The sequence below is a fragment of the Ixodes scapularis genome, unplaced genomic scaffold (genome assembly GCF_016920785.2).
Source record: "Ixodes scapularis isolate PalLabHiFi unplaced genomic scaffold, ASM1692078v2 ptg001458l_1__unscaffolded, whole genome shotgun sequence".
In the NCBI taxonomy this organism is placed as follows: Eukaryota; Metazoa; Arthropoda; class Arachnida; order Ixodida; family Ixodidae; genus Ixodes; species Ixodes scapularis.
The window spans coordinates 115,587-136,872 of record NW_024610152.1 but is presented as its reverse complement, the minus strand read 5'-3'; the positions used below and the strand labels follow the sequence as shown (position 1 = coordinate 136,872).

The 21,286-nt window shown below is 46.4% G+C and overlaps 1 protein-coding gene across 1 annotated transcript in view; it reads right to left on the bottom strand.

Annotated features, from left to right (window-relative positions):
- Positions 1-588: 588 nt before the first annotated feature.
- The window catches only part of LOC8023418 (little elongation complex subunit 2), a 38,723-nt gene continuing 18,025 nt past the window's right edge, over positions 589-21,286 (bottom strand). Inside the window, exons 9-19 of the mRNA XM_040220567.2 lie at positions 19,739-20,145; positions 16,970-17,217; positions 14,614-14,738; positions 13,732-13,849; positions 9,851-9,984; positions 8,239-8,359; positions 6,135-6,219; positions 3,489-3,539; positions 2,690-2,770; positions 2,068-2,222; positions 589-802 (exon numbers count right to left, since the gene is read on the bottom strand). Of these exons, the coding sequence (XP_040076501.1) occupies positions 732-802; positions 2,068-2,222; positions 2,690-2,770; positions 3,489-3,539; positions 6,135-6,219; positions 8,239-8,359; positions 9,851-9,984; positions 13,732-13,849; positions 14,614-14,738; positions 16,970-17,217; positions 19,739-20,145 (1,596 nt within the window). The 3' untranslated portion in view covers positions 589-731. The remainder of the gene's footprint in view (positions 803-2,067; positions 2,223-2,689; positions 2,771-3,488; positions 3,540-6,134; positions 6,220-8,238; positions 8,360-9,850; positions 9,985-13,731; positions 13,850-14,613; positions 14,739-16,969; positions 17,218-19,738; positions 20,146-21,286) is intronic.

Sequence of the window (21,286 nt, the reverse complement as noted above, 5' to 3'; positions counted from 1 at the left end):
GTGGGAGAGCAACGAAAGGAATAAATTGAGAAAAAAAAATTAAATTCTGAACGCCACAGGATCAAACTCGCGACCCCAAGACTGCGAGCCTGACACCCGATCACTGCGCCGAGGAGCCTATTGGCGAGTCGGAGATTATTAAACGCGAGAGCATTTCTTTTGCCAACCAACGCTGCACAACGCGCAGGTAGCACGAGCGGGTGACGTTGAGTTTCGCTCTTGACGCCACGCCGCACGAAGGCTCAAGCAGCGATGAAGATGCAATCAAATGCAAAGAGCACACTTTCAACAGAGGGCGCACCTTCAAAATGGGTCTACGATAGAAGTCATTTACAGTGCCTCAAAAGAGAAAGCAGTGGACTGAAGCACCGACAGTTTGCGTGTTCGTCGTGCCAATGAAATGTTGGAAGAAAGGGAACGGTTTTTGAGCTGGGGGCACAGAAACGAGGTGGGCTCGTTCTGCTACAACCGGAAGCCCGAGCGAGAAAACGAGGTTCATCTCGCTTTAATCGGCGGAATATGGCCTTCGTAGCAGAAACTTAGATATGGACCTTGCCTGCAGCAAAGCACCGTAGAAATGCAGCCCCATTTTGAAATACCTCGTTTTACTTCACAATGCAAAATAAGGGGTATATGTACACATATAGAAGCACCGAAGGCAGCGTGGCATTGAACACAAATGACTGGAATTATCGCGGACTGTTTTCCACTCGTAACTGCGGTTCCTTTTTTCACGTCTCTGGAGGGCTGCTTGTCCCGCCCGCTGAGGCTGCCTGTCTCTTGGCTTTCTTTGTGGCTCGATCTGAAAATGGGGAGGAAAAGAAAATAAGGACCAGCTGCTGTGCACTCCCCTCGATTGTGGAATTGTGGAACTGATACACTGAGGGACCCCTTCTACCGAAGGTGCATCAACACTAAAGGGGCATTCCAGAGATCTTTTTTAGCTGCCCCCAAAAAACTATATTTTCTGAATTGCCGACCCTTAACCTTCCCAGTAAGCTATTTAGTACTGCGAAATTCAAAATAAATATTCTCTTTTGCAGACGAAGCAGGGAGAGGGAGCACGGAGCACCCTCTCCCTGCTTCCTCCGCAAGAGAGATTTCTTTTTTTTTTAATATCGGGCAACCGCCGCGGCCGCCCGGGGGGAAAAAAAAAAAGCCAGCATTCTCTACAAGCTGGCTTTCCCCCAATCCAGCTGTTCGCGTTGGAAGAAAGCCAGCTTGCAGAGCGAAGCGGCGCTCTTGGCAATTCGATGAATCGTTAGCGGCTGCTATATTTGTTCGATGTAACCATAGCTTTTGCTATATATTATCACTGTAACATTACTGTGCACAAGAATGTTTGATATAAGGGATAATTCGATGTAAACGGATTCAATAAATTCGGCTTTGACTGTATAAAGGAACTTATTCACTCATATTGTCACTTTGCTTGAAGACTAATTTAACAGGAATGGCACACATGCTGCCGCGCACACAATCTGACCATGAAACGCTTGCTAGATTATTCTACTAATATACGCGGACCCTTCCCCTTCGGCAACCGGAAGCAGGGACACTGCGACGACGGTGACACCCCCGTTTGCTCATACCTTTTACCGGTAGTTCTACGCCCAGCTGCCAGGATCGCGACAACCGACGTCATGACACTCCGGCTCGTGTGGCGCCATCTGTCGCCACTTCAGAACCACTTTCTACGCATGGTTGGTGTAGGGCACAAAACACACCGGTCAGGAATGTGTTCCAAGCCGTAGTACGGTGCCTGGAACCAGGGGCGGATCCAGAACTCCGTTTTGGGGGGGGGGGGGGGAATTTATAATGTCAAACTGCCCTCCGAGAAGGGGAAAGGGAGGGGGTCGACTTTGTTTGGGGGGAGGGGGGGGGGGGCTGCCCTTGTCGCCCCCCTCGCCCTTGGATCCGCCCCTGCCTGGAACACATTCCCGACCGGTGTGTTTAGTATCCATTTCGCCCATGCATCCAAAGTGGTCCCCGTGTGCCGACAGATGACGCCACATGAGCTGGCGGCCAGGTGCAGGCGGCACAACTGTAGCGAAGGGCCGAACGTACGCTTGACAGGAAAGGTGGCCGGGATCTGGTTTCCCCGGAAGGCCACGGGCAGCACGACGCAAGGATCCAGCGGAAGCACCTCTTCCGGCCCCGCCAGGCAGTCGGCGTTCAGCGCAAACGTTCGCTGCTGCACCATGGTGTGCAGGTCCAGAGAGCTACGTTGGAGCGGAGAACGTGACGGTCAGATGCCGCCGGAGTTGCCGACTCAAAAAACAAAAAACCCGCAATACGAGTCCTGAAAAAACCCGCCGAATTTCGGACGTAGGGCGAGGACGACCTCAAATAAAATTTAACGCCATCATTCTGCTAAAACCAGTATTGTAAATAAAAAGAAACCTTGTAAGGAAGCTCTCATAAAGGACTCTTATTTGAATTCTCTGGGCTTATTTCATCCGGCAGACTCGGGAAATGCTTTCATACATTTGTGCACAAATCAGTTCATACACATTCCCACTGTAGTGTGTTTCAATGGCATCGCAAGCGTTACTTTCACCGACAACAATTTTGCTTAGATTAAGCGAAGATGACGACCCCATGACACTAACTTACTACATAACTTAAGCTATTCAGAATTGACAAAGGGAAACTTTAGAACATTGGGCATTAATGTGAATGCTCTCACCCTTTATCCCCGGCTGTCTTGAGCACCTGCACTGTTGTTCGATCCTTTTTGTGATCGAGGATATAGTGTCCGGGTTCAAGCCTGCATGGAAGTTGGCACTTGTCAGCGAGATGCACAACTAATGAAAGATAGGTTAGAATGACAGAAACACGGATTACCACTTTTTTCAATGGCAACGATCCGGTGAATTAAATAGGAAGGAAAAAGACGTTTAGACTTCTGCACCTTTTGCCCAGGAATTAGTCTGCTTCGGTTTTCAAACAAAGACCTACAGTTGGAAGTGTCCAACTGTTTCTTTGGGGCTCTTAAAGCTTTCACTTTGCCGTGCCCCGCTAAACTTGGCAGAGGAATTGTGACATCACATTGTGCGATACCATGACCTTGTGTTACACTGTGACATCGTGTGACACCACTTTATGTGACATTGTGATGTCACGTGACGCGACATGACACTGCAATGCGACGTGACCTTGTTATGTCATGCCATGGGAGATCAACTATCTCCCATGGCCTTGAATGGTGCGACCAACACTGACACGAGCCAGCAAGGTCCGTAAAGTGTTCTTGTAAAAAGCTATAGCTTAGAGGTATTGATTTGACAGTTCGCAACAAATAAATCTACTGTCACGGTGTTTTTAACATAGACTAGAATGTTTTACAAAGTTTTCTAAAAAAATCTACGTTCTTTGTCGCAAAGGTTGCCTGGGATCGTATCGTTGCAGGTTCTCTTCCGAGCCCGTTGTTAGACGTTTTGAATAATCTGCCGAGTCACTGCGATGCTTCCAGAAGATCTGCTTACTCTGAGAGTCGGCCAAGCACGTACGATGCTCGGTAGAACAGCTCGTCGGGTCTGGAAAAAACAGAACAAAATAATTCCTGTCAAAAAATTAAAAAAATTAAACGAAGGCTATCGGCTGAACCAAGGTCTGAACCTGCCTGATTGCATATACAGTCGACCCCAATCATATAGAATCCGGGTATTTCGAATTACTGTCTATATCAAAATTAGTTAATTACCCTTTTATCAAGATGTACCCGTTCCAAATGCAAAAAAGTTGAGTTCTTCCCTCTCACAACCATCAGGGTGCTCCCTACGGTGGGAGGCAGTGGCTTTGCCGCCCACCACTCTGGTTGACCATCCATCTGTACTATGTCCAGTTCACCTCTATATGTTACCTTTACTAAACAAAGCAATGCTGATCTTGAAGATGTGCGATTCCCCGGACTATTGTGTTGGGCAAACATGTGCCCACAACAAGACGAACTACCGTATTTTCCGGACTATAAGTCGCACCCTTGTATAAGTCGTGCATCCATATATTGAGCCGTTTTCATGCCAAAGTTGGTATATAAGTCGCACCTCTTTGCGTGATTCACGCAATGAGTTCTTCAGTTAGCGCGCATTGGTATCGCGAAATCAGAGTTTTGCACAATTGCTAGATCGCAAGTACCATTTGACGCGCATTTCGACTTGCAATGAATGCCCATAGTATGGTGCTGTCGGGGGGTGCAATTGAGTGTTTCACAGCAAAAGGACGTGAAATGTGTAAAATGAGAGGGTATTCTACGTTATTCTAGCGAAAGCATGCCGAGTGAACGAAAATTTAGGGAGCTAGACACTCGCAAACCAAGTTTCGGAGCACTAGGCCTAGCCTAAGCCAAGTCCTGGAGACGACGCGAGCATCGATGCGCAGGCATAAAGATAAACCTTGACATACTTTTTTTTGGTACTTCTAAAAGATTGGCTAGCCACAATCCTTCTTTTTACATTTAACAACACGGCTGGAGCAAGGCACAAAAGAACTGATCATCAAACGGAAACTAAAAAGGACGTGAGAAAATATTCCGTGTATACCAGCCCTCTTACTTTTCAGTGTTACTGGACTGAAGCAAAATAGTTTGGAACCATGGCTGAACTAGGTAACATCAATAACATGCTGTAAAGGCTTCATTCTGACTCACTGTCTTGCCTATGCACATTCAGCCGTTTCGGGGAAACCATAAAAATTAAAATATCTTGCATTGCGAGTCAAAATAGTGCAGCGACAGCAGTGCCTCTTGGAGGGGGAAACACCACCTATGGCTATGTAGTTGTGGTGCTCTACAAAAGATGGCGCGTGGCAAAAAAAATGGTGTCGCACCTCGAAAACAAAACGAGAAATCTTATAAAAGTTGCATTGTTTTATAAATCGCACCAAGAAAAATGTTTGAAAAAAAATGTGACTTTTGCACCGGAAAATACGGTACTAATCCTTGCAAACAAAATCACTGCTGCAAGGCAAAGAAAGTGCCGGGAACACTAAAAATTGCAGCAATTGCCCCCACCTCCTTTCCAACGCTCTGGAAACTGTCATATGTCCACATCTCAAAAACTTCTGGGGAGAACCCTGACAACCATATATCGCAAGAACAAATTCTTCGGAGAGTAGTCTGCACTCTGTGTGTAGTCTGTAGGGACTAATTTCAGCTGAAAAAGGAAGTTTTCCCTTCAATAACCCTCACTCGGTGCAAATCTGCACCTGGTGCGGACCATACACTAGATGCGGGCTATCGAACACAACACCTCGACAAATGTCCGCTTTATTTGCTCACAAATGAAATGTACATAAATCATCAATAACATACCTTGTCATTCACAAAATCTGTCATGCCTCGTCGTAATGAACAATCTAGAAAAAAACTAATCCTTGCCTAGTCCACACCTGTAAATAGTTCGCCCTGTTTAAAATTCCAAATGTCATTAAACATGCATAGTCTGCAGAGTCCAGAAAACACGTATGATAATTTGCACAACATACAAACTATGCGCAAAGTTGGCTTTTGTTTGTTAACCCTTTGACGGCCATCGCCATGCATGTCCGACGGTGATTACTACATTTGAAAGTGCCCGTCTACGCGCGAAACCACGGGCACCGTGGGAGGTGCTGCTATTTGCTATGTCTTTGGGGAACTATATATAAACGTTATATCTGCACGGTGTTTGCTAGGAAATTTTATAGCTTTGAAATTAGATGCTTCACGCACGTAATGCATGCGAGATGAACGTTTCACATGCCGGCTCCTCTGGCAGCACTGGCGATTGGAGCACCTGCTCCTCCAATTCAGACTTTTAACACTTCTCAGAGTTGAAGAAACTTTGTAAAGTAGGAGTCTGAAATCTGAATGTAGGAGTTAATCGACGTGCCAAAATGAAACCGATGGAAGAAAGGTGTTTCCATTTGATGCATCTAAAGGTAAACAGATTGCAAGCACTGTGCATGTTTCCACTAGATAATTAAAATATAATAGTAATGTACGCAATGACTTTTCCTGCATGCTGTTTTTTTGTAAACAAAGTCCGACCACTGGGAAACATTGTGCAAAAAACTCGACCGTCAGGGGGTTAAGGCTGCCACCAAGCCCACCAGGTGCCCCACCCTACCCACCAACTCCCAAGCACCCATACCTGAAGCTGCTGCTGAGTGTGGGGAGGTCGCCGGTGCCCAACTCCTCCGTGAGCAGGACCTTGCTGCTCCTCACGTCCACCCGCACTGCGTAAGGACGACGGGTGCTTATTCACAAGTCGCGAGAGTCGCCAGCCAGTCACTGGAAAGCTATGCTCGGAGGATCACCACCCCCTTTATCCGAATGTCTATAGCCACTCGCAAGGTGGGAGTGGCAGGGAGAAATGTCGGTTGTCTGCCTTGTGCGCACAGTCGAAGCACGCCAGAACGCATAGAGTGTGTGCTAGAGGCACCTTTTCACTCTGGCAGCGACTAAAACATTGCCATGGCACTTATTCGCCTGCTTGCAACATGTGTTGTTTGGCGGCGGCTGTTGGCGACAAATTTCCTGTAGTAGAGGGTCCGATCGAGAAAGGTAAACCCAGCTTTCTTAGCCCGTATAAATAAACCACACATTTCAGAGAGCCGGAATACCGTGAGAAAGTGACAGCAATGGTGATGATAAAATGCAAAAGTTTGAGCGGGCGACATCAGCTGGATCAAAAGATACAAAAGAAAAACAAAAGTTCTGTATGAGCCGACGTCCACCTAAGCCTAATTTGCATCCTATTGATATTTGAGATTGGGGACACCTGTAGCATTTATTTCAGTGAAAAAATTTTTGTCAGTTAGAAAGACAATATTGTTTTCTTTTTTGCTCACAAGTTTCTTAAATCACTGACATTATTACTACACGCAACCACAATCTCAAATTTCAATTTGATGGATATTGGGCTTGGGTGGACATCGGCTCACAGAATTTGTTTTTCTTTTGTACCTCTCGATCCAGGTAATGTCATCACCACCACCACCACTAGCGTCACATTCTCACAGAGTTTCAGCTTTCTGCGAAGCGTAGTTTGTCTATGCGATAAGCCAGGTTTAACTTTCTCGATTGGAACCTATGGATAGGCTGTAGACGTTGTGGTTTTAACTTAAAAACACCGGTAAACATCCGTCAGTGTTGAAAGTACAAAATCCAATGAAACCAAAAAATGCAGATTTCTAAAAAACTTACTTCCATCTAGGACTCTTTTCATCGAAACTCTCCCAGCCTAGTCTTGAACTCTGAACTTTTTGTTAGCACATTGATTACTCAAGCAAACACGGTATCTAAAAGCAAGAAGTGAAAACTTAATAGAGAGGCATACAGTCTAAGCTCGTTATAACAGACCTTGATTTTGACCAAGATTTCGGTCTGTTGTAACAGGAGTATGTTGTATGCAGATATGAAGTTGAGTCAATGGTATGTAGAGGAAAACCAACCGAACTTCATATATCGGTATGCTATATCCAAATGTCTGTTGTAACCAGGTCTGTTGTAATGAGCTTAGACTGTAATAGGTTACAGTAGACCTGTGATGCCTGGAGCACAACCTTAACTTGCATTTACCGCATTCCAATTTGTGGTTTCTCGACTTCCGACGGCGTCACATTTGCATCATGATGACGCTTGCCTCGATCCTAGGAGGCAACTGCACAGCGGCGGGGACGCCCGTTCTGCCCTAGGTCCCTCTCCAACTTGAGAGTTCATAAAAGTTTCAGCAGTCTACAGTAGGGACACAATAGACAACAGTGACATTGGCGTTTACTTTTTTTTTTTTTTCTTTTGTTGGAATTATTACAGCCAACCCCCAGGATCATGACATCCAACAGCAAGACAGGTCGGCTGCTGTGACGTAACTTGTTGCCGCTTCAGGACCACTTTCGATGCATGAACGATGTAGTAAGCAAACCAGACCAGTCGAAGATCAAGGGACTGTAGTAAAGCTAGTGAATGCATCTATTGAGATTGGAGAAAGAATAAACATGTAAAACACGGACAAGACAACCATATCTTTTATGAAAGATGTGGTTGTGGGGTCCCTGCAGTTTGCAGACCTTCATTTGTGGTTTGCAGACAACCTCCCAGGTGGCGCTCATTACTCGAAAAAGGTCCATTCCGGATAAGCGTAATCAGCAAATTGGAGAACTCTGCTTGTTTCTTCGGTTCGTGCGGACGCTACGAAATGTGGTAGTCCGGGAATGTTCAGTAACTCCGAGTTGCAGGAAGCAGGAGAGACTCGCCCCTGAGCAGACGGCTGTTTGGTATGAAGACGAGGTGCGCCATCTGCCGGACCAACTCTGCCCTGGTGAAGGCCTCGGCGCCGTACTTGGCATTGTAGTCCAACTTGGAGAGCACGCTCCACTGTCAGGGCATGTGAGGAAAAGGACGGCAATGTCAAAGGGGTCTATCCCACGGGTAGAAATCAGGCTTAAACTGGTTGCATGGACATTTATACGGGAAAAAGTCAGCCTTCTCTGAATTAAGTTTCTGCTGCAGAGAGAAATTTGGCTGCTGCAATATGACAACTAACCCTGTGAAAGCTGCCCCTCAGGGGACACAGTTGCCCCTGAAGAAAAAAACGAGAACTAGATTTAAAAAGAAGTGTGGCAACCAATTCAAAGAGTAGGAAGCATGCATGGCATGGGGAGTCAAGGTCGTATCACGGCGTAACGTAAAGGCAGGCTCACACACTTGCTTTTGGTTGGGACAAGATGTGTTGCACAGCCTTGTGCTTTCGTGTGCAAGAAAACACACTGGCACACCGGCGTCATCTAAGAGGTAGCCATAAAATAGCATTTAACTAGACTGAAGGTTTGCCAGTATTTGAGGGATAAGGAATTTTATGGCCAATTGCTAGGCAATTTTGTCGGATACGTTAAAACATGCTTGCATCACAAAAGCTTAGTGATTCTCTTGAGATGCCAGTTGCCAACATTCATGACACTCTTCATTGGGTAATTTAATGCGTCGCATGTGTGCACTTGATAGCTGTTCTTAGAATGAAGCGATACTAGTGCTAATCGGGCTGATAAACCTGGCGATCTTTCAGAGCCTTGCATACTCTTAAGCTCCTCTCCCTCGGTGCGCACAGGTGGTGGAGCTCCTCCTAGCCTACCTCACTCCTCCTCACCTACCCCCCTGGTGAGACGACCTCCACGCGTTAACAAATTAGCGTCGAGGACCTCACTCTTTTTCTCCCACCCGATAATGACAATTATCAGTGTGAAACTTTCTTTACTTCACAAAACGCCGAACATGCACCTATCCAAAGAATGTTTCACATTAAAACATGCGACAAAGTGTCAAGTTGTTATCTACCGGACGCAGAGCAGACGCCCCGCAGGGCTTTCCCGCCAAATGGCATCTCGGCTCACGGCAATGTGTTTCGACATGCTGGGAAGACGCTCGCTTAATAATATAGATGATTTGGTTTCAATTCCTACCTGGTGCAAACACTTTTTTTACTGTGACTCTTCCCCCCCCTCAAGGCTTCAGTTTTGGGCTTCACGAAATGCCGAACACCTAGCCAAAGAACTTTTCCCATTAAAAGTACATCTATGAGTAATGGCAGTTTATAACATCGTCAAAAGATTTTGAAGACCCCAGTAAGAATGTGATATGCACAAAATAAAAGAGGAAACGTGTGCAACTCGCAAGTTTCCAGGGCTACCTGAACAACTCACAGCACCAATTTGTTCGCTCGTCGCGAGTGATCGAAAGGCTGCACAAAAAACGCACTCAATCGCAACCACGCAAGTGTGCCAGGCAGCTTTGAGACAACACAGCCAAACACAACCCACTGTGTGAGTGGGCCTCAATTGCTGTCACATGCAAGGCAAGCACAGCACTCACCCTGTCGTTCCCGTTCTCTGCAATGGCGTGCGCCCGAACTCGCAGCAGGATGCGGCTTGCACCCATCTCCCAGAGGTGGTAGCAGACGCTCTCGGCATCTGGCAGAGGAGGCACGCCGTCGCCGCCACCGGCTCCTGCCACGCAGCGAACTGCTGTCACGCTGGCTTTCTCAATCGGTGCAAGGCATGCACACTTCTGATGCTCAGTCACCAGCAATGCGAGCAGGAACCGGGCAGCCAGACTACTCAGCTTAACGGGCAGCGAGCGAAGTGTTGGCAGCAGTGCTCGAATTTGTGGATGCCATTCCCTGAGCAATACTCGCGCTATTGTGTACGTGGCTAAGGATGGGGAGGTATCGTGCGCAGGGCGTGCATCCCCACATTTGAACGTTGCGCCACTGCTGCCGACGAGTGGTTCCCATTTCGACCCATTCCCATTTTAACCTTGCCGTTTCTACCTTTCCATTTTGATTCAGCCCAAAACGACCTTCTCGTTTCATCTTTTCTCATTCCGCCCTATCCCCAAAAAACCTTACTGCTTCTACCATTGTTCGTTATCAGTTGGGTTGGTTCGTCCGTTATTGTTCACTATCAGCTGGGTCGGTTTAAGCATCCAATGTCTGTCCTTCTTGGTGACCTCATTTTGCTCTTTCCCAAAAGAACCTTGGAGATTTGATGACCAAAAGTCACTTTTTGCATGCTTTTCTGGTGATTGTGGTGCCTGCAGTGCTGCAAACGGGAATAGCAGTTATCGCTGTCGCCGGCACAGGATGCCTCGCTCGGGCTTGGCTATTTAGATGACACCTGGAGGAATGGCCATTTTTCCATACAACAGTGGAACCACCATGGAAACCGAGGACCACAGACCAACCACCAGATGGAGTCCTGGCACCGTAAGATAAACGCGGTGTCAGGGAAGGCTCACCGAAACATTTACAGCTTCATTGATCTGATCAAATGGGATGAGGCCTCGACAAGGATATCTTTGCAGCAGCTTGCAAGTGATGGCGCCATGCGTGTCAGAGGGCACAAGTGGGTCAGCAAGGACCGCGAACTATCAGAATTGGCGTGTCACCTTTCTGATATCACGATTTCCCCGTTCGACTTCCTCAACAAGGCGAAGGCATTTTCTGGTCTATAATTTTTTCCCTGCGTGCGCGAGGGTTCAGTTCTTGAAATTGTAAAATAATAAAATTGCAGTCATATGCCTATCGACCTTCTGATTTATCATACTCCAAAATATCTAGTTCACTATTAGAGAGTTCTAGAATGACGTATGCGAGCATTTTGGGTACCCTAAAAATAGCGTTGTGATATAAAACCATTGGCAACAGTAATTTTAGCTTTGCCAAAGTGCTTGCATACATTATTCTAAAACTCTCTTATTGTACAGAGAGTGACACAGTTAGCGCAAAACAAGCAATCCTCAGTTTTCGCTATTTATCTCACAGAATATAAAAAGGCTGCCATCAAAACTATTAGTGTCATTGGAAGTGCTCATCTGAGCCACTAACCTAAGCGGTAAAATAGAGTGCCTACTACCGTATAATACCGCCCATCCGCCCATTCCACATAAAGCGGCGCCCATCTCCTAATTTGTAAGATCTGAGAAAATACACACAGTACATTTATATGTAAAATTGATGACCGGACAAGCACCCCCATCCCCCATTTCTTGTGATTATCTCTGAAGTGTGAGTGGGCGCTTGCCCGGTATTTTACGGTAATACCATTTGGAAGCTAAATTCGATAACGCCCCGACGTCATGTTCGCGGTAACAGTATCGCGCAGTGTATATAGTCCGTTTTGCGGTTACACGTTTTGGGGACCATCTTGAAAAAAATGTTTTAAGTGGTTGAGGTAGGAATATATTACGTTGAAGCTTGTCTGAAAGGGTTGTATATTTTAAGAATACCATTACGTTCTGAGAGAATGCTCGCCCCCGAGAGATCGGCCATCCTATTTTTCTGGCTAAATATCTGTAACATAAAAATTCAGAAGCATTGCCTACCCCCCGATTCCCGTCAGACGTCACACGCTGTCTGACGGGAATTGCATCAACCGCGCAATTTGCTGTACCGGCAGGTCTGGCAAGCGAGTTCAAAATGGGTTCCTGCGTTTTTGTCCACGATGTGAGCGCGGGATGTTGGTTCCCGTAACACGTGAGTTGCTCTCGTGTATGTTGCACAGTAAAATGTGAATCTGCTGCGTCCGCAATCTGCGGTATCCATTCCCGTGTCAAAGTTCGTAGCGGATTCCCGCGTTTTCGTCCGCGATCTGCGAGCGCAATATCGGTTCCCGTGCTAGGCAAGTTTGCAGCGGGTCTCCACGGGATTATTGCACCATAAAACTTGAATCTGCTGAGTCCGGGAATTGCGGCATTCCTTTCCGTGACAATGCAAGTTCTCGGCGGGTTTCCGCGGGTCCTTCGTACCGTGAAATGCGAATCTGCTGCATCCACAACCTGCGGCATCTTTACCTGTGACACAGGAATTCGCAGCGAATTCCAGCGTGTTTATCGCACCGTGAAACGCAAATCGGCAATGTCAGTTCCCACATCACATGGTTTGTAGCCTGTGCCACAGTGTTTATTATTAATTTTTGATAAAGTTCTGCTGTGGCATCCCCAAAGATAGCCTGCCCCATGTTTTTCACGAATTATCTCCTCATTTTGGGTGGGCATTCTTTCGAAACTTTACGGTAGTATGTTCACGCGTAAAAATATTTCAGAACATGTTCTTAAACAGAAAAGGTGCGCAGACCATTGAAAAGGCACTGAAGCTTGTCTGAAAGGGTTTAAATGAAAAGTGCATTTCGGTAATGGGTTGTAACGGGACGGGTTCAAACGGGAATTGGGCTACATCCCTGTCGACACTTCACTCGCCGCCCACTAAACTGCAGGATCTGTACTGCCTGGTCACCGCTCGGCCGTTCCAACTCGTATTGCTGGTGATTGTGCCTCCGTGTAGTGTCTCTGCTCCATTGTGGGCAGCTTTACTTAAAGGCGGCACTTCACCCCCTAAAAACATTGTTTCTCAGTGCACGACTAACATGTCTGTGACAAAAAGAACTTTCCCCGAAAAAAGAAATAATATTTGTAGCGCAATATGAGACATTTTCAGTTAGAAGCGATTGTGAAACTAACTCCCAGTTCGGGGTCGATGTACTGAACACTTTCCCACAATGTGTGCAAACGCACTCGCTCAACAGCTCCTAGATATAACAAGGCTGTAGTGCTGTATTTTCTATGTCACCAATTAGAGGCCAGCGCATGGCAAAGATTGCACACGAATGCTGCGTCGAAGCAGCTGAAACTCGTGTTTAATTGGCAAGGACACCGGTTCTCGCCAAACGCCGAGGCAGTGCTCGTGTCGAATCCGTGCCCTGCGTGACTGTCTTCCATTAGACAGGAGTGACGTGGGAAGAGTGTTACAGGAAACTGCGGGGAACCAGCCATGGAACACAATCTACCATTATTCCCAATATATAAGTCACAGTTTTTTTTTTTACGAAATTGCCTTCAATAAATTTTATACGACGGTGCTCTAAGTATGGACCTTAACTGCAAGTTTCCCACGAGGGCTATATATCCTGTTCGATTCATTGACAAGAATGTTGAAACTGGCTCCTGCTTGTGCATGTATACTGTGATCACAACACACATAGTACGAGGGCTTATCAATGCCGTTTCGCCGAACCGACCACACAAATATATAAGTGCAACCTATAAAAGGTGCGGCTTATATACCAACTTTTTCTTGTGAAAACACCCGTTTATAGGGAGTGCAACTTATAGACCAGAATATATGGTATGTTAAAACAAAAATGGCAAGTTTTGGCTGGAGGTTAGAAGGTGTTGACAACCAAGTGTCCAACCGTTACCTGTGCTGGCGTGAGCATTCTGCGCCGATCCCACACGATCCGTTGCAGATGCCTTCTGCTCCGAGCTCTCCTCACCACGATCCTGTTCGGTCTTCAAAGCAGACGACGCGGTGCCTTCCTACAAAAAGCAAACCCAACTGAAGCTACGCCGAACAAAACAGAGAACACTATCAGAGCAGCAGCAGAAGCCATACAATAACATAATAAATTATGCTCGTGCATCACGGATGTCGTGCCACCAAATTTACACAGTAAAGTCGCGGTGACCTGTGATTTCTACCCACATTAGGCTTGCGATAATTCAAACTCAGATATATCATATTTCTGGTTAATTCAAACAAAGTTAAAGACGTTGGTGCAATTTATACTTTTTGCTCTCATGTGCATATTCAAAAATTCAGTCCGCCTAAAAGCCGTCATTCGTGATTGGCTGTCGCGTGCCCTCCCCTGCTGCCTTCCCGTCCGGTGGCGCCCCCTGGTGTTCTGCGCTAGGGCGCAGGAAGGGGGGCGTGGCACAATTTTTTGCCTGAATTTTTAATGGGGAAATCGGCCGCGCTTGAATGCAATTTCGGGTTTTTTTAGAATGCTTAGAGCCCGTAGATTGAGTTACGACAATAAATAGACAATCTCAGAATCCACTTGAGTGCCCCAGGTGTCTATATAGGTAGAAAATGGTTCACGTTAGGAGCGTCATATCTCAAAAGATTGGAGGGAAACACATTCAGGACGGCACCAAGAAAACAAGAACCTGCAACCGGGGTCTAATATGACGGATTCGTTCCACCCGTTCTGTTCACGAATCCCGAGTGAAAGTTGACCACCATCAGAGCAACTGTGAATTCAGCATCCTCTAAACTAAAGAATTCGACTAAAAGTGCTTACGTCTGGAACATCCTCATCTACGGCGGTGGGTAACTGTTCCATTTCGCTGGGCCGGACATCCCCGCTTCCCGTCTGGCTTTGCTCTGTAGGCACGACCCCCTCGAGTCTCTCGGCTGGAACAGCGTCTGCGACGAGATTGGAACCCATTCTGGAGCTGTCCTCTGGCCATTTCAGCCTTTCTGATATGGGGACTTATGGCTGTTGCACAGTCTCGCGTAGCAGGCCCTCTTATCGTGAACACAAATGTTGCCAGTTTCCATCTGCACAAAAACCTGATAAATCAGGGCCGACTTGCGGAAAACAAAGGAGGCCACCAATAAGACGGTCTCGCATGCTCGTGTTCTCTCGAGGAATTAAGTGGCACTAACGTAACAAAAACGGTAGCCCTTCTTATTAGATTAGTTTATTTTACTCTGTACTTTATCTTACCGTTGGCGGCGGTTCTCACGCTGTGTGATACGCAGTCCGTGTCCTGTCAAGGATATATCCCTACAAGAAAAGTTATCTCTATGCGGGAAAATGAGGGAGAAGAGGAGACAAAAGCGCGGGGACGTAGGAACGCTGTGCTCTGGTTGGAATGATTAGAGGGTAGACACAAAGCCTTTGTCTCTACTCACACTTCGAACTGCCAAACGCCGGCGTCCAGGGCTCTGCATTCAAAGAGTGAGTAGACAGAAAGGCCTGTAGGTAGACGTTTCACGTCTACCCACAGATCATTTCAGTCAGACCTTGGCATTTTGATGTTTGATGTTGAGGTTTCTCGGCGCATAGCTATGGTTATGTGTTTTCAGTCAGTGTACAGGGTGTTTTTTTAGAGACCAGAATAAAAGAAAAAAAAAAGGGAACTTGAGCAAAGGATTTTTTTTTCGCCCTGGGGCTAGACTGGGGTCTATGGGGGCAATTAGAAAAGATATTAAATTGGTTAATTAGTTAGCTAATCAACTAAAAAAGATTTCATTAAGGTGGGACAATACCAAGAAAAAAAACATTTCTGGAAAAAAAAAAGTTGATTTTGAAAAATGCCATATTTACATCCACCAACATCTGGAGAGTATTCCCAGAAAGTTGCATTAGTTTACACCGCATAGTTAATATTTTATAAATTATTTTCGGTCCTCCGATGCTAAAGAAAAGGCAGGGGTTGGAACACTTTGGACGCATATTTTTCCGTTTCACTTTTTGTAATAAATTTCACTTTAGGAAAACTTTCGTTTGTTAATGAAACAAGAAGAAAGACTCACTAGTTGTTTTTCCTAACTGGAATTTTATAGGCAATGCAACTGTGGAATTGTTTTTTTGACTGTGAGGATGTCTTTTGGAAACTATGTTAAGATTTTCTCGACGACATAAAACATAAAATATTTATTTGATTTTTCACTGCGATGTTAGCATAAAATAAATTACTTTTTGAAAATTTGGTTTTCAGAATTGCACTGTCCAGGCATCCTGCTGCAGGTCTAGAGTAGAAAAATGTTGAATATTAAATTAGTTTCCTTACAATAGTTTTCCTAAACAAAGTCGGTCTGCTCCTGATAAAAACAGCTATAATTTATTTTATAATTCATGTACACAGATGAAACTTTGCACTGTATTCTGCCTTGCAACTGCCAGCAATACTGTAAATTTAATCCATATTAAGCCATAGGTTCAAAAGTTGACCTTCTTGAGTAGTGTCCCCCCTTAACTTCTATAGTCAGTTACAGGTTAAAAAAAGTTTTCGAGGGAAAAGAGGGCTGGGGAGGAGGAAGGAAACGCAACGCTGGAGAGGAGAGCAGGAAACCTCTTCCCTCTAGCGTTCCGTCTGCTTCCTCCTTCTCAGCCATCCTTTCCCTCAAAAACTTTTCTTAATGTGCAACAGACTATAAAAATATTTGAGGATACATAACGTAGGTACATAGTTGGAGAATTAATGCTCGACTTCATTCTAGTCCAGTCGCGACATATAATTTGAACTAGACAATGTCTAGTGTGCACCATGAGCCCAGAAATGTCATCTTCGTGCACAGCTTCAAACTGACACTAACTGGCGAAGCGTGCTCGTGATGTTGATCCCTCCGCTCTGCAGTTGCATCACACTGCTGACATCACCTGTGGCACGAACACGTGGGTTGTGCAGCAGACGCACGACGGAAGAATCGACGTCACGAGCACGCTTCACCGGTTAGTTTTGATTTGAAGCCACGTACAAGGATGACAATATCTTGTCCTGTACACCCACTACGTATGTTTTCAAAAAAGTTTTGCGTCATGGCTAGACTCCCGGCAAAAAATGAAATCTGAAAAACACCCTCAGAATTTGATGAAAAGTAGACTTTCAAAAACATGGAATGCTAGGCGGCGTGCGAGCTGGCCCCACCTTGTGCCACTGGCCCGACACCCTCGTCCGGCGGCTCGTCCTCGTCGATGACCAGGTCGTCGTCGATGACCAGGCCGTCGCTGCTCGGCGTGGGGCTCCGGATGGGAGACTCGCTCGCCCGTCGGCTGCAGTACGCACACTGCTGCTTCGCCCGCCGCGTCACGATGCGCGATGAGCACGAGCATCCACTTTCCGCAGAACCCCTGGGCGTGGTTGGTATCCTCTTTGTCGGACTCCTGCTCGAACTCCTGCGAGATGCCATCCAAACCCGGTCTCAAATCACTGAGCACTCCTTTTAGTTAACCTGCTTCCGATCGTTGCACACCAACTAAATCTCCCAGTCCCGAGCGACACTGGGTGTTTTGGGAGAACAAAAAAAAAAAATGGTTCTCTCTTCTAGCAATAAAAAACTATGCAGTACTGCTCGGCCTTCCCCCAAACGTAGTGCTAGTGGTTGGAACCAAATGCCAGTTTAGAAACTCATCATTCCAATTCAAAAAGCGATTTTTTGAAATTTGAAACGAGCAAAGGGTGCCCAACGGACCCTCCAAATACACGGAGATGAATTACTTGTTTTGGGAATGCGAAAAGATGTGAGCCATTGGGGCATAATTTTGGTCTCCAATTGGAAATTTCCAAAAATCGCTGGCAACTTTTTATGAAGATAACGGTAAGTTGTGGAAATTCATCATCTGGCCCCAACCATTAGCACTGCATTTGGGCAGAGTCTGAACGTCAAGCAATGCACAGTTCACATTTGCAGCGAGAAAAATGTGCTTCCTTCCTCTCCCAAAAGCTCGGTACTACTCTAAAACCGTGCCAAAAAGTTGTAGGTCGACGCGTTTTATCGACCATTACGTTTGCTAACGGCAGTTCTGTCGAGCTCCCAAGGGGATAAGAGGACAAATTTCCCAATTGTCTTGTTTGGCTCCCCGGTTCTTACGACCAAAAGCTACCGCCCGACACGTCCATTGCGACATATTGGACTGCCCACAGCAGTTGCGTTCTTCCTTTTAAACCACTCCACATTCTTTTTCACCCGCCTCTTGAAAATACCACCAGAAGACTTCCAAACATCGTCACTAGCGGATCCGTGCAGTGCCACTTAGTTTGCATCTATGCTGCCTCCGAGCACGACGCCAGCATGCGGCGATAAGACGGACGTGTCCGGCGTTTTGATACTCTCATCAAGCTCCAGCCCGCTTGCCGCTTCTGGCAGGTTGGAAATCTGCCGACGATGACGTCGTGCGCGGGCCTCGTCTTTCAGGTGGTGTCGCCCTTGCCCGGTGGACACCATGCTTTGAATCAGGCTCGAAAGATTCGGTCCTTTGCAATCACTATCTCGTCTTTCTCTGCCTTTATCCGACGTGTGTATGGATTTTTTTTGTGCCTAATTTCGCGCCAAGTTCGGACTTCGTAGTCGTGCACCCCAGGCCGCACGTCCCCGGCGCGAGCGCCTCAAGTTTCATTATTTTGCGTCAGCGTGCTAGGGGCGACGGCACGTACGGAGGAGCATAAAAAGTTTGTTTACTTTTAAAGGTTGTAGAAAACCTTTCGGCCTTGCCTCCACGTGCCCAGTGCCGAAGCCTACATTCTTTGCCGGTGTGAACGCTTGATGTCTCCTCCATCTTCAGTGCCAAAGTTGATATTCCCCCCTAGTCTGGGACCATCACGTAAACAGTGCCACGGATAGCAGGCTTGCTTACCAGCAAACATTTGTCAAGGTTTGTGTTCCAGTACCAATCCGGGATGTCTCGCCAGACAGGTGCCACAGCGCTCGCCCATGGCCTTATATGAGCGCAAGATTCTCAGTTGGATCGCGAGGGGTTGCGAGACAAAGGAGTCGGGATGGCTATATTACACAATAGCAGGGGTGGTCAGAACAGCCTTCATTTGGGAGATTTTATTTGAGACTCGCGATTTGACAATCTTCAGTTTGGGTCTGGCGTTAGAGGTCCTTGAGGGACAGTATCCATGGGGTCCTTATCGGGAGGCTTCATCGAAGGTTTTGAGTAGAGTCTCAACTCATAGGTAGTCTTTGGTAGAGGGTCTCGATTCATGGAGGGAGCCGTACAGCTGCAGCTGCCACCGGAGGAGAATGGGACTTGTTGTGACGGAATGTGAGTTGATGAACTATCTAGTTGAACTTGCTGTGTTGTGCGACTTCCTTGGAAACGACTGGAGCATGGCTTGATTGAATCGGGTGTAGTACAAGGTGGAACGATCCCACTTTAATCTGGCGCCCAACATGGGCCTCAAACCCACAACCCTGAGATTAGGTCGGCATTCTTCGATTACAATTACAGACCACACTTAATTTGAGATCACAATGCCCCCCCCCCCCCCCCCCCCCCCCCCCCCCAAAAAGAAAGTCAGCCTGTAGGAGTCTAGTTGTACAATATGGTTGCTTCCCATAGCCATGGAAGTCCACAGGAAACAAACTGGGGAAAGAATTACTTAACGCCTCGGCTTTCGTCATTGTAGTCCCTGGAAAAACATACCGGGAAGTTCTATTCTGATCATTTATTTGTTTAAGCAGCAAACAAATCTTGTAAAGCTATATTGACCACAAAGACGAGACCAGAGTGCATACTTCTTTTTTGGAAGCACCAAAGGATGAATTTACACTCAATCGAACAATACAAGTGAGCATTGTAATTTCCCTACGTGGAGCTGCGCAGTTTAGGTCAATTCTAATTCTAGTGAAGCACCGCCGTGGGTGTTGATTTTGGGAATAGGTGCAAAATCAAAAAGGCAGCCTTCACTTGCCTCAACCGCGGTGACATCAGCTTCACCTCAGTCCTGTCGGGGGAGGCCGCAGAGTCCGGCAAGATATTTTTTAGAGCTGGTGCAGCACTAGAGTGCTCGGGGGGTGCTCCCTCACTGCTGTTCCTGGAAAGTGGTGCAGTGCCAGAGCCCTCTGGGGGTGCACGCTCATTGCCCTCCCTGGGAACTTGTGCAGCACTGGAACAATCCAAGTGTGCCTCCTCAATGGCCCCTCCGGAAAGTGGTGCAGCACCAGAGCACTCTTGGGGTGCTCCCTTACTGCCTCCTGGTGGAGACAAAGGGACAATCTTGGGCTCAACTCCAAACGTCTCCATGTCCTTGACTGGTCCGAACAGATCGTCGATGAGCTCAGGCTCTTCTTTGGTATCCTGTCCAGCTTGCGGAGTCACCTGCGACGAAAGTCGTTTCGGAGTCGGAAAATATTACCCCTCCCCCATTTTTGCTTGATGGATGCTGATTTAAATACCAAAGAAAACTTTAAACTTTTTGGGATTATGACTAGAGTACCATATTTTCGGTATATACTAATAAACCTCAAAAAGTAACCCCCAGCCAGTTTTATTAAATTCATGGACAACAGAAAACCCCAAATGGAAGCTGTCCTTCAGGGATAAGCAGTATTTCAAAAAGAAGCATTTTAAATATGTACTTAAAACACTTAAAATACATTAAATATGAAGTATTTTGCACTTCATATAATTTAATGTATTTATTGATCTTATTTAAATACCGAAAATTTAGTAGTATTTCAAATACTGCCTAAATTTTGGGCACTGTACTTCACTATCAAATGCAATTTTGGGCACTCTTTGCAATGGGAGATATGTGCTAAGAACATGAAACTTCCTGCAAGTATACTTGACCTCTTTTGCCGTGCTTCTCAACGGGCGGATTGTAAACAAAAAAGTTTGAAATGAGGATTTAACGCAGGTGGCCGATTTTTTCCGGCGCACAATATTTCGACAAGCCTCACATGAAAAGGGTGTTAATAGCTTGAAATTTGGACGAAGTCTCTCGTGTTGCCAACGAGGGGATAAACCACTGTCGTACCGCCTGGGCCATCATTGCAAAGCAATGGCTACTTTCCCCAGCTGTCCACGATAATACAAACAGGACGGGGTCACGGCACATACCTCATTACTTTCCTAGCCAGTTGAGTCGTGAATACTATGCTGACATTCATTTTCTATGTGATATACAGGCCTGTGCATCTCAAACCTTCTTCATAAACAGCTTTTGAAGAAAAGGGTAGAGATGCCCCAATAAAAAAATTGAGCAGTCCTGCATTAATGTATAGCACAGTCACAGCAGGAGCTGTGACACGCCACGGCAAAGCCTTCGAGCATCGCGTCTCATTCACGCACTGTGGGGTGTGTGAACAAAAGCATTCGGAACAAAAAATAAACCTCCGACCATTTTCTTCCAAACGCTTTTGTTTCTTTTTGTTCCTCAGCGGGTGAAAGCGCGTCTCCCGGCACAAGTTCCTGTCATTGACAGTGCTACGACGGCATTTGGTTATCGGCTATTTCT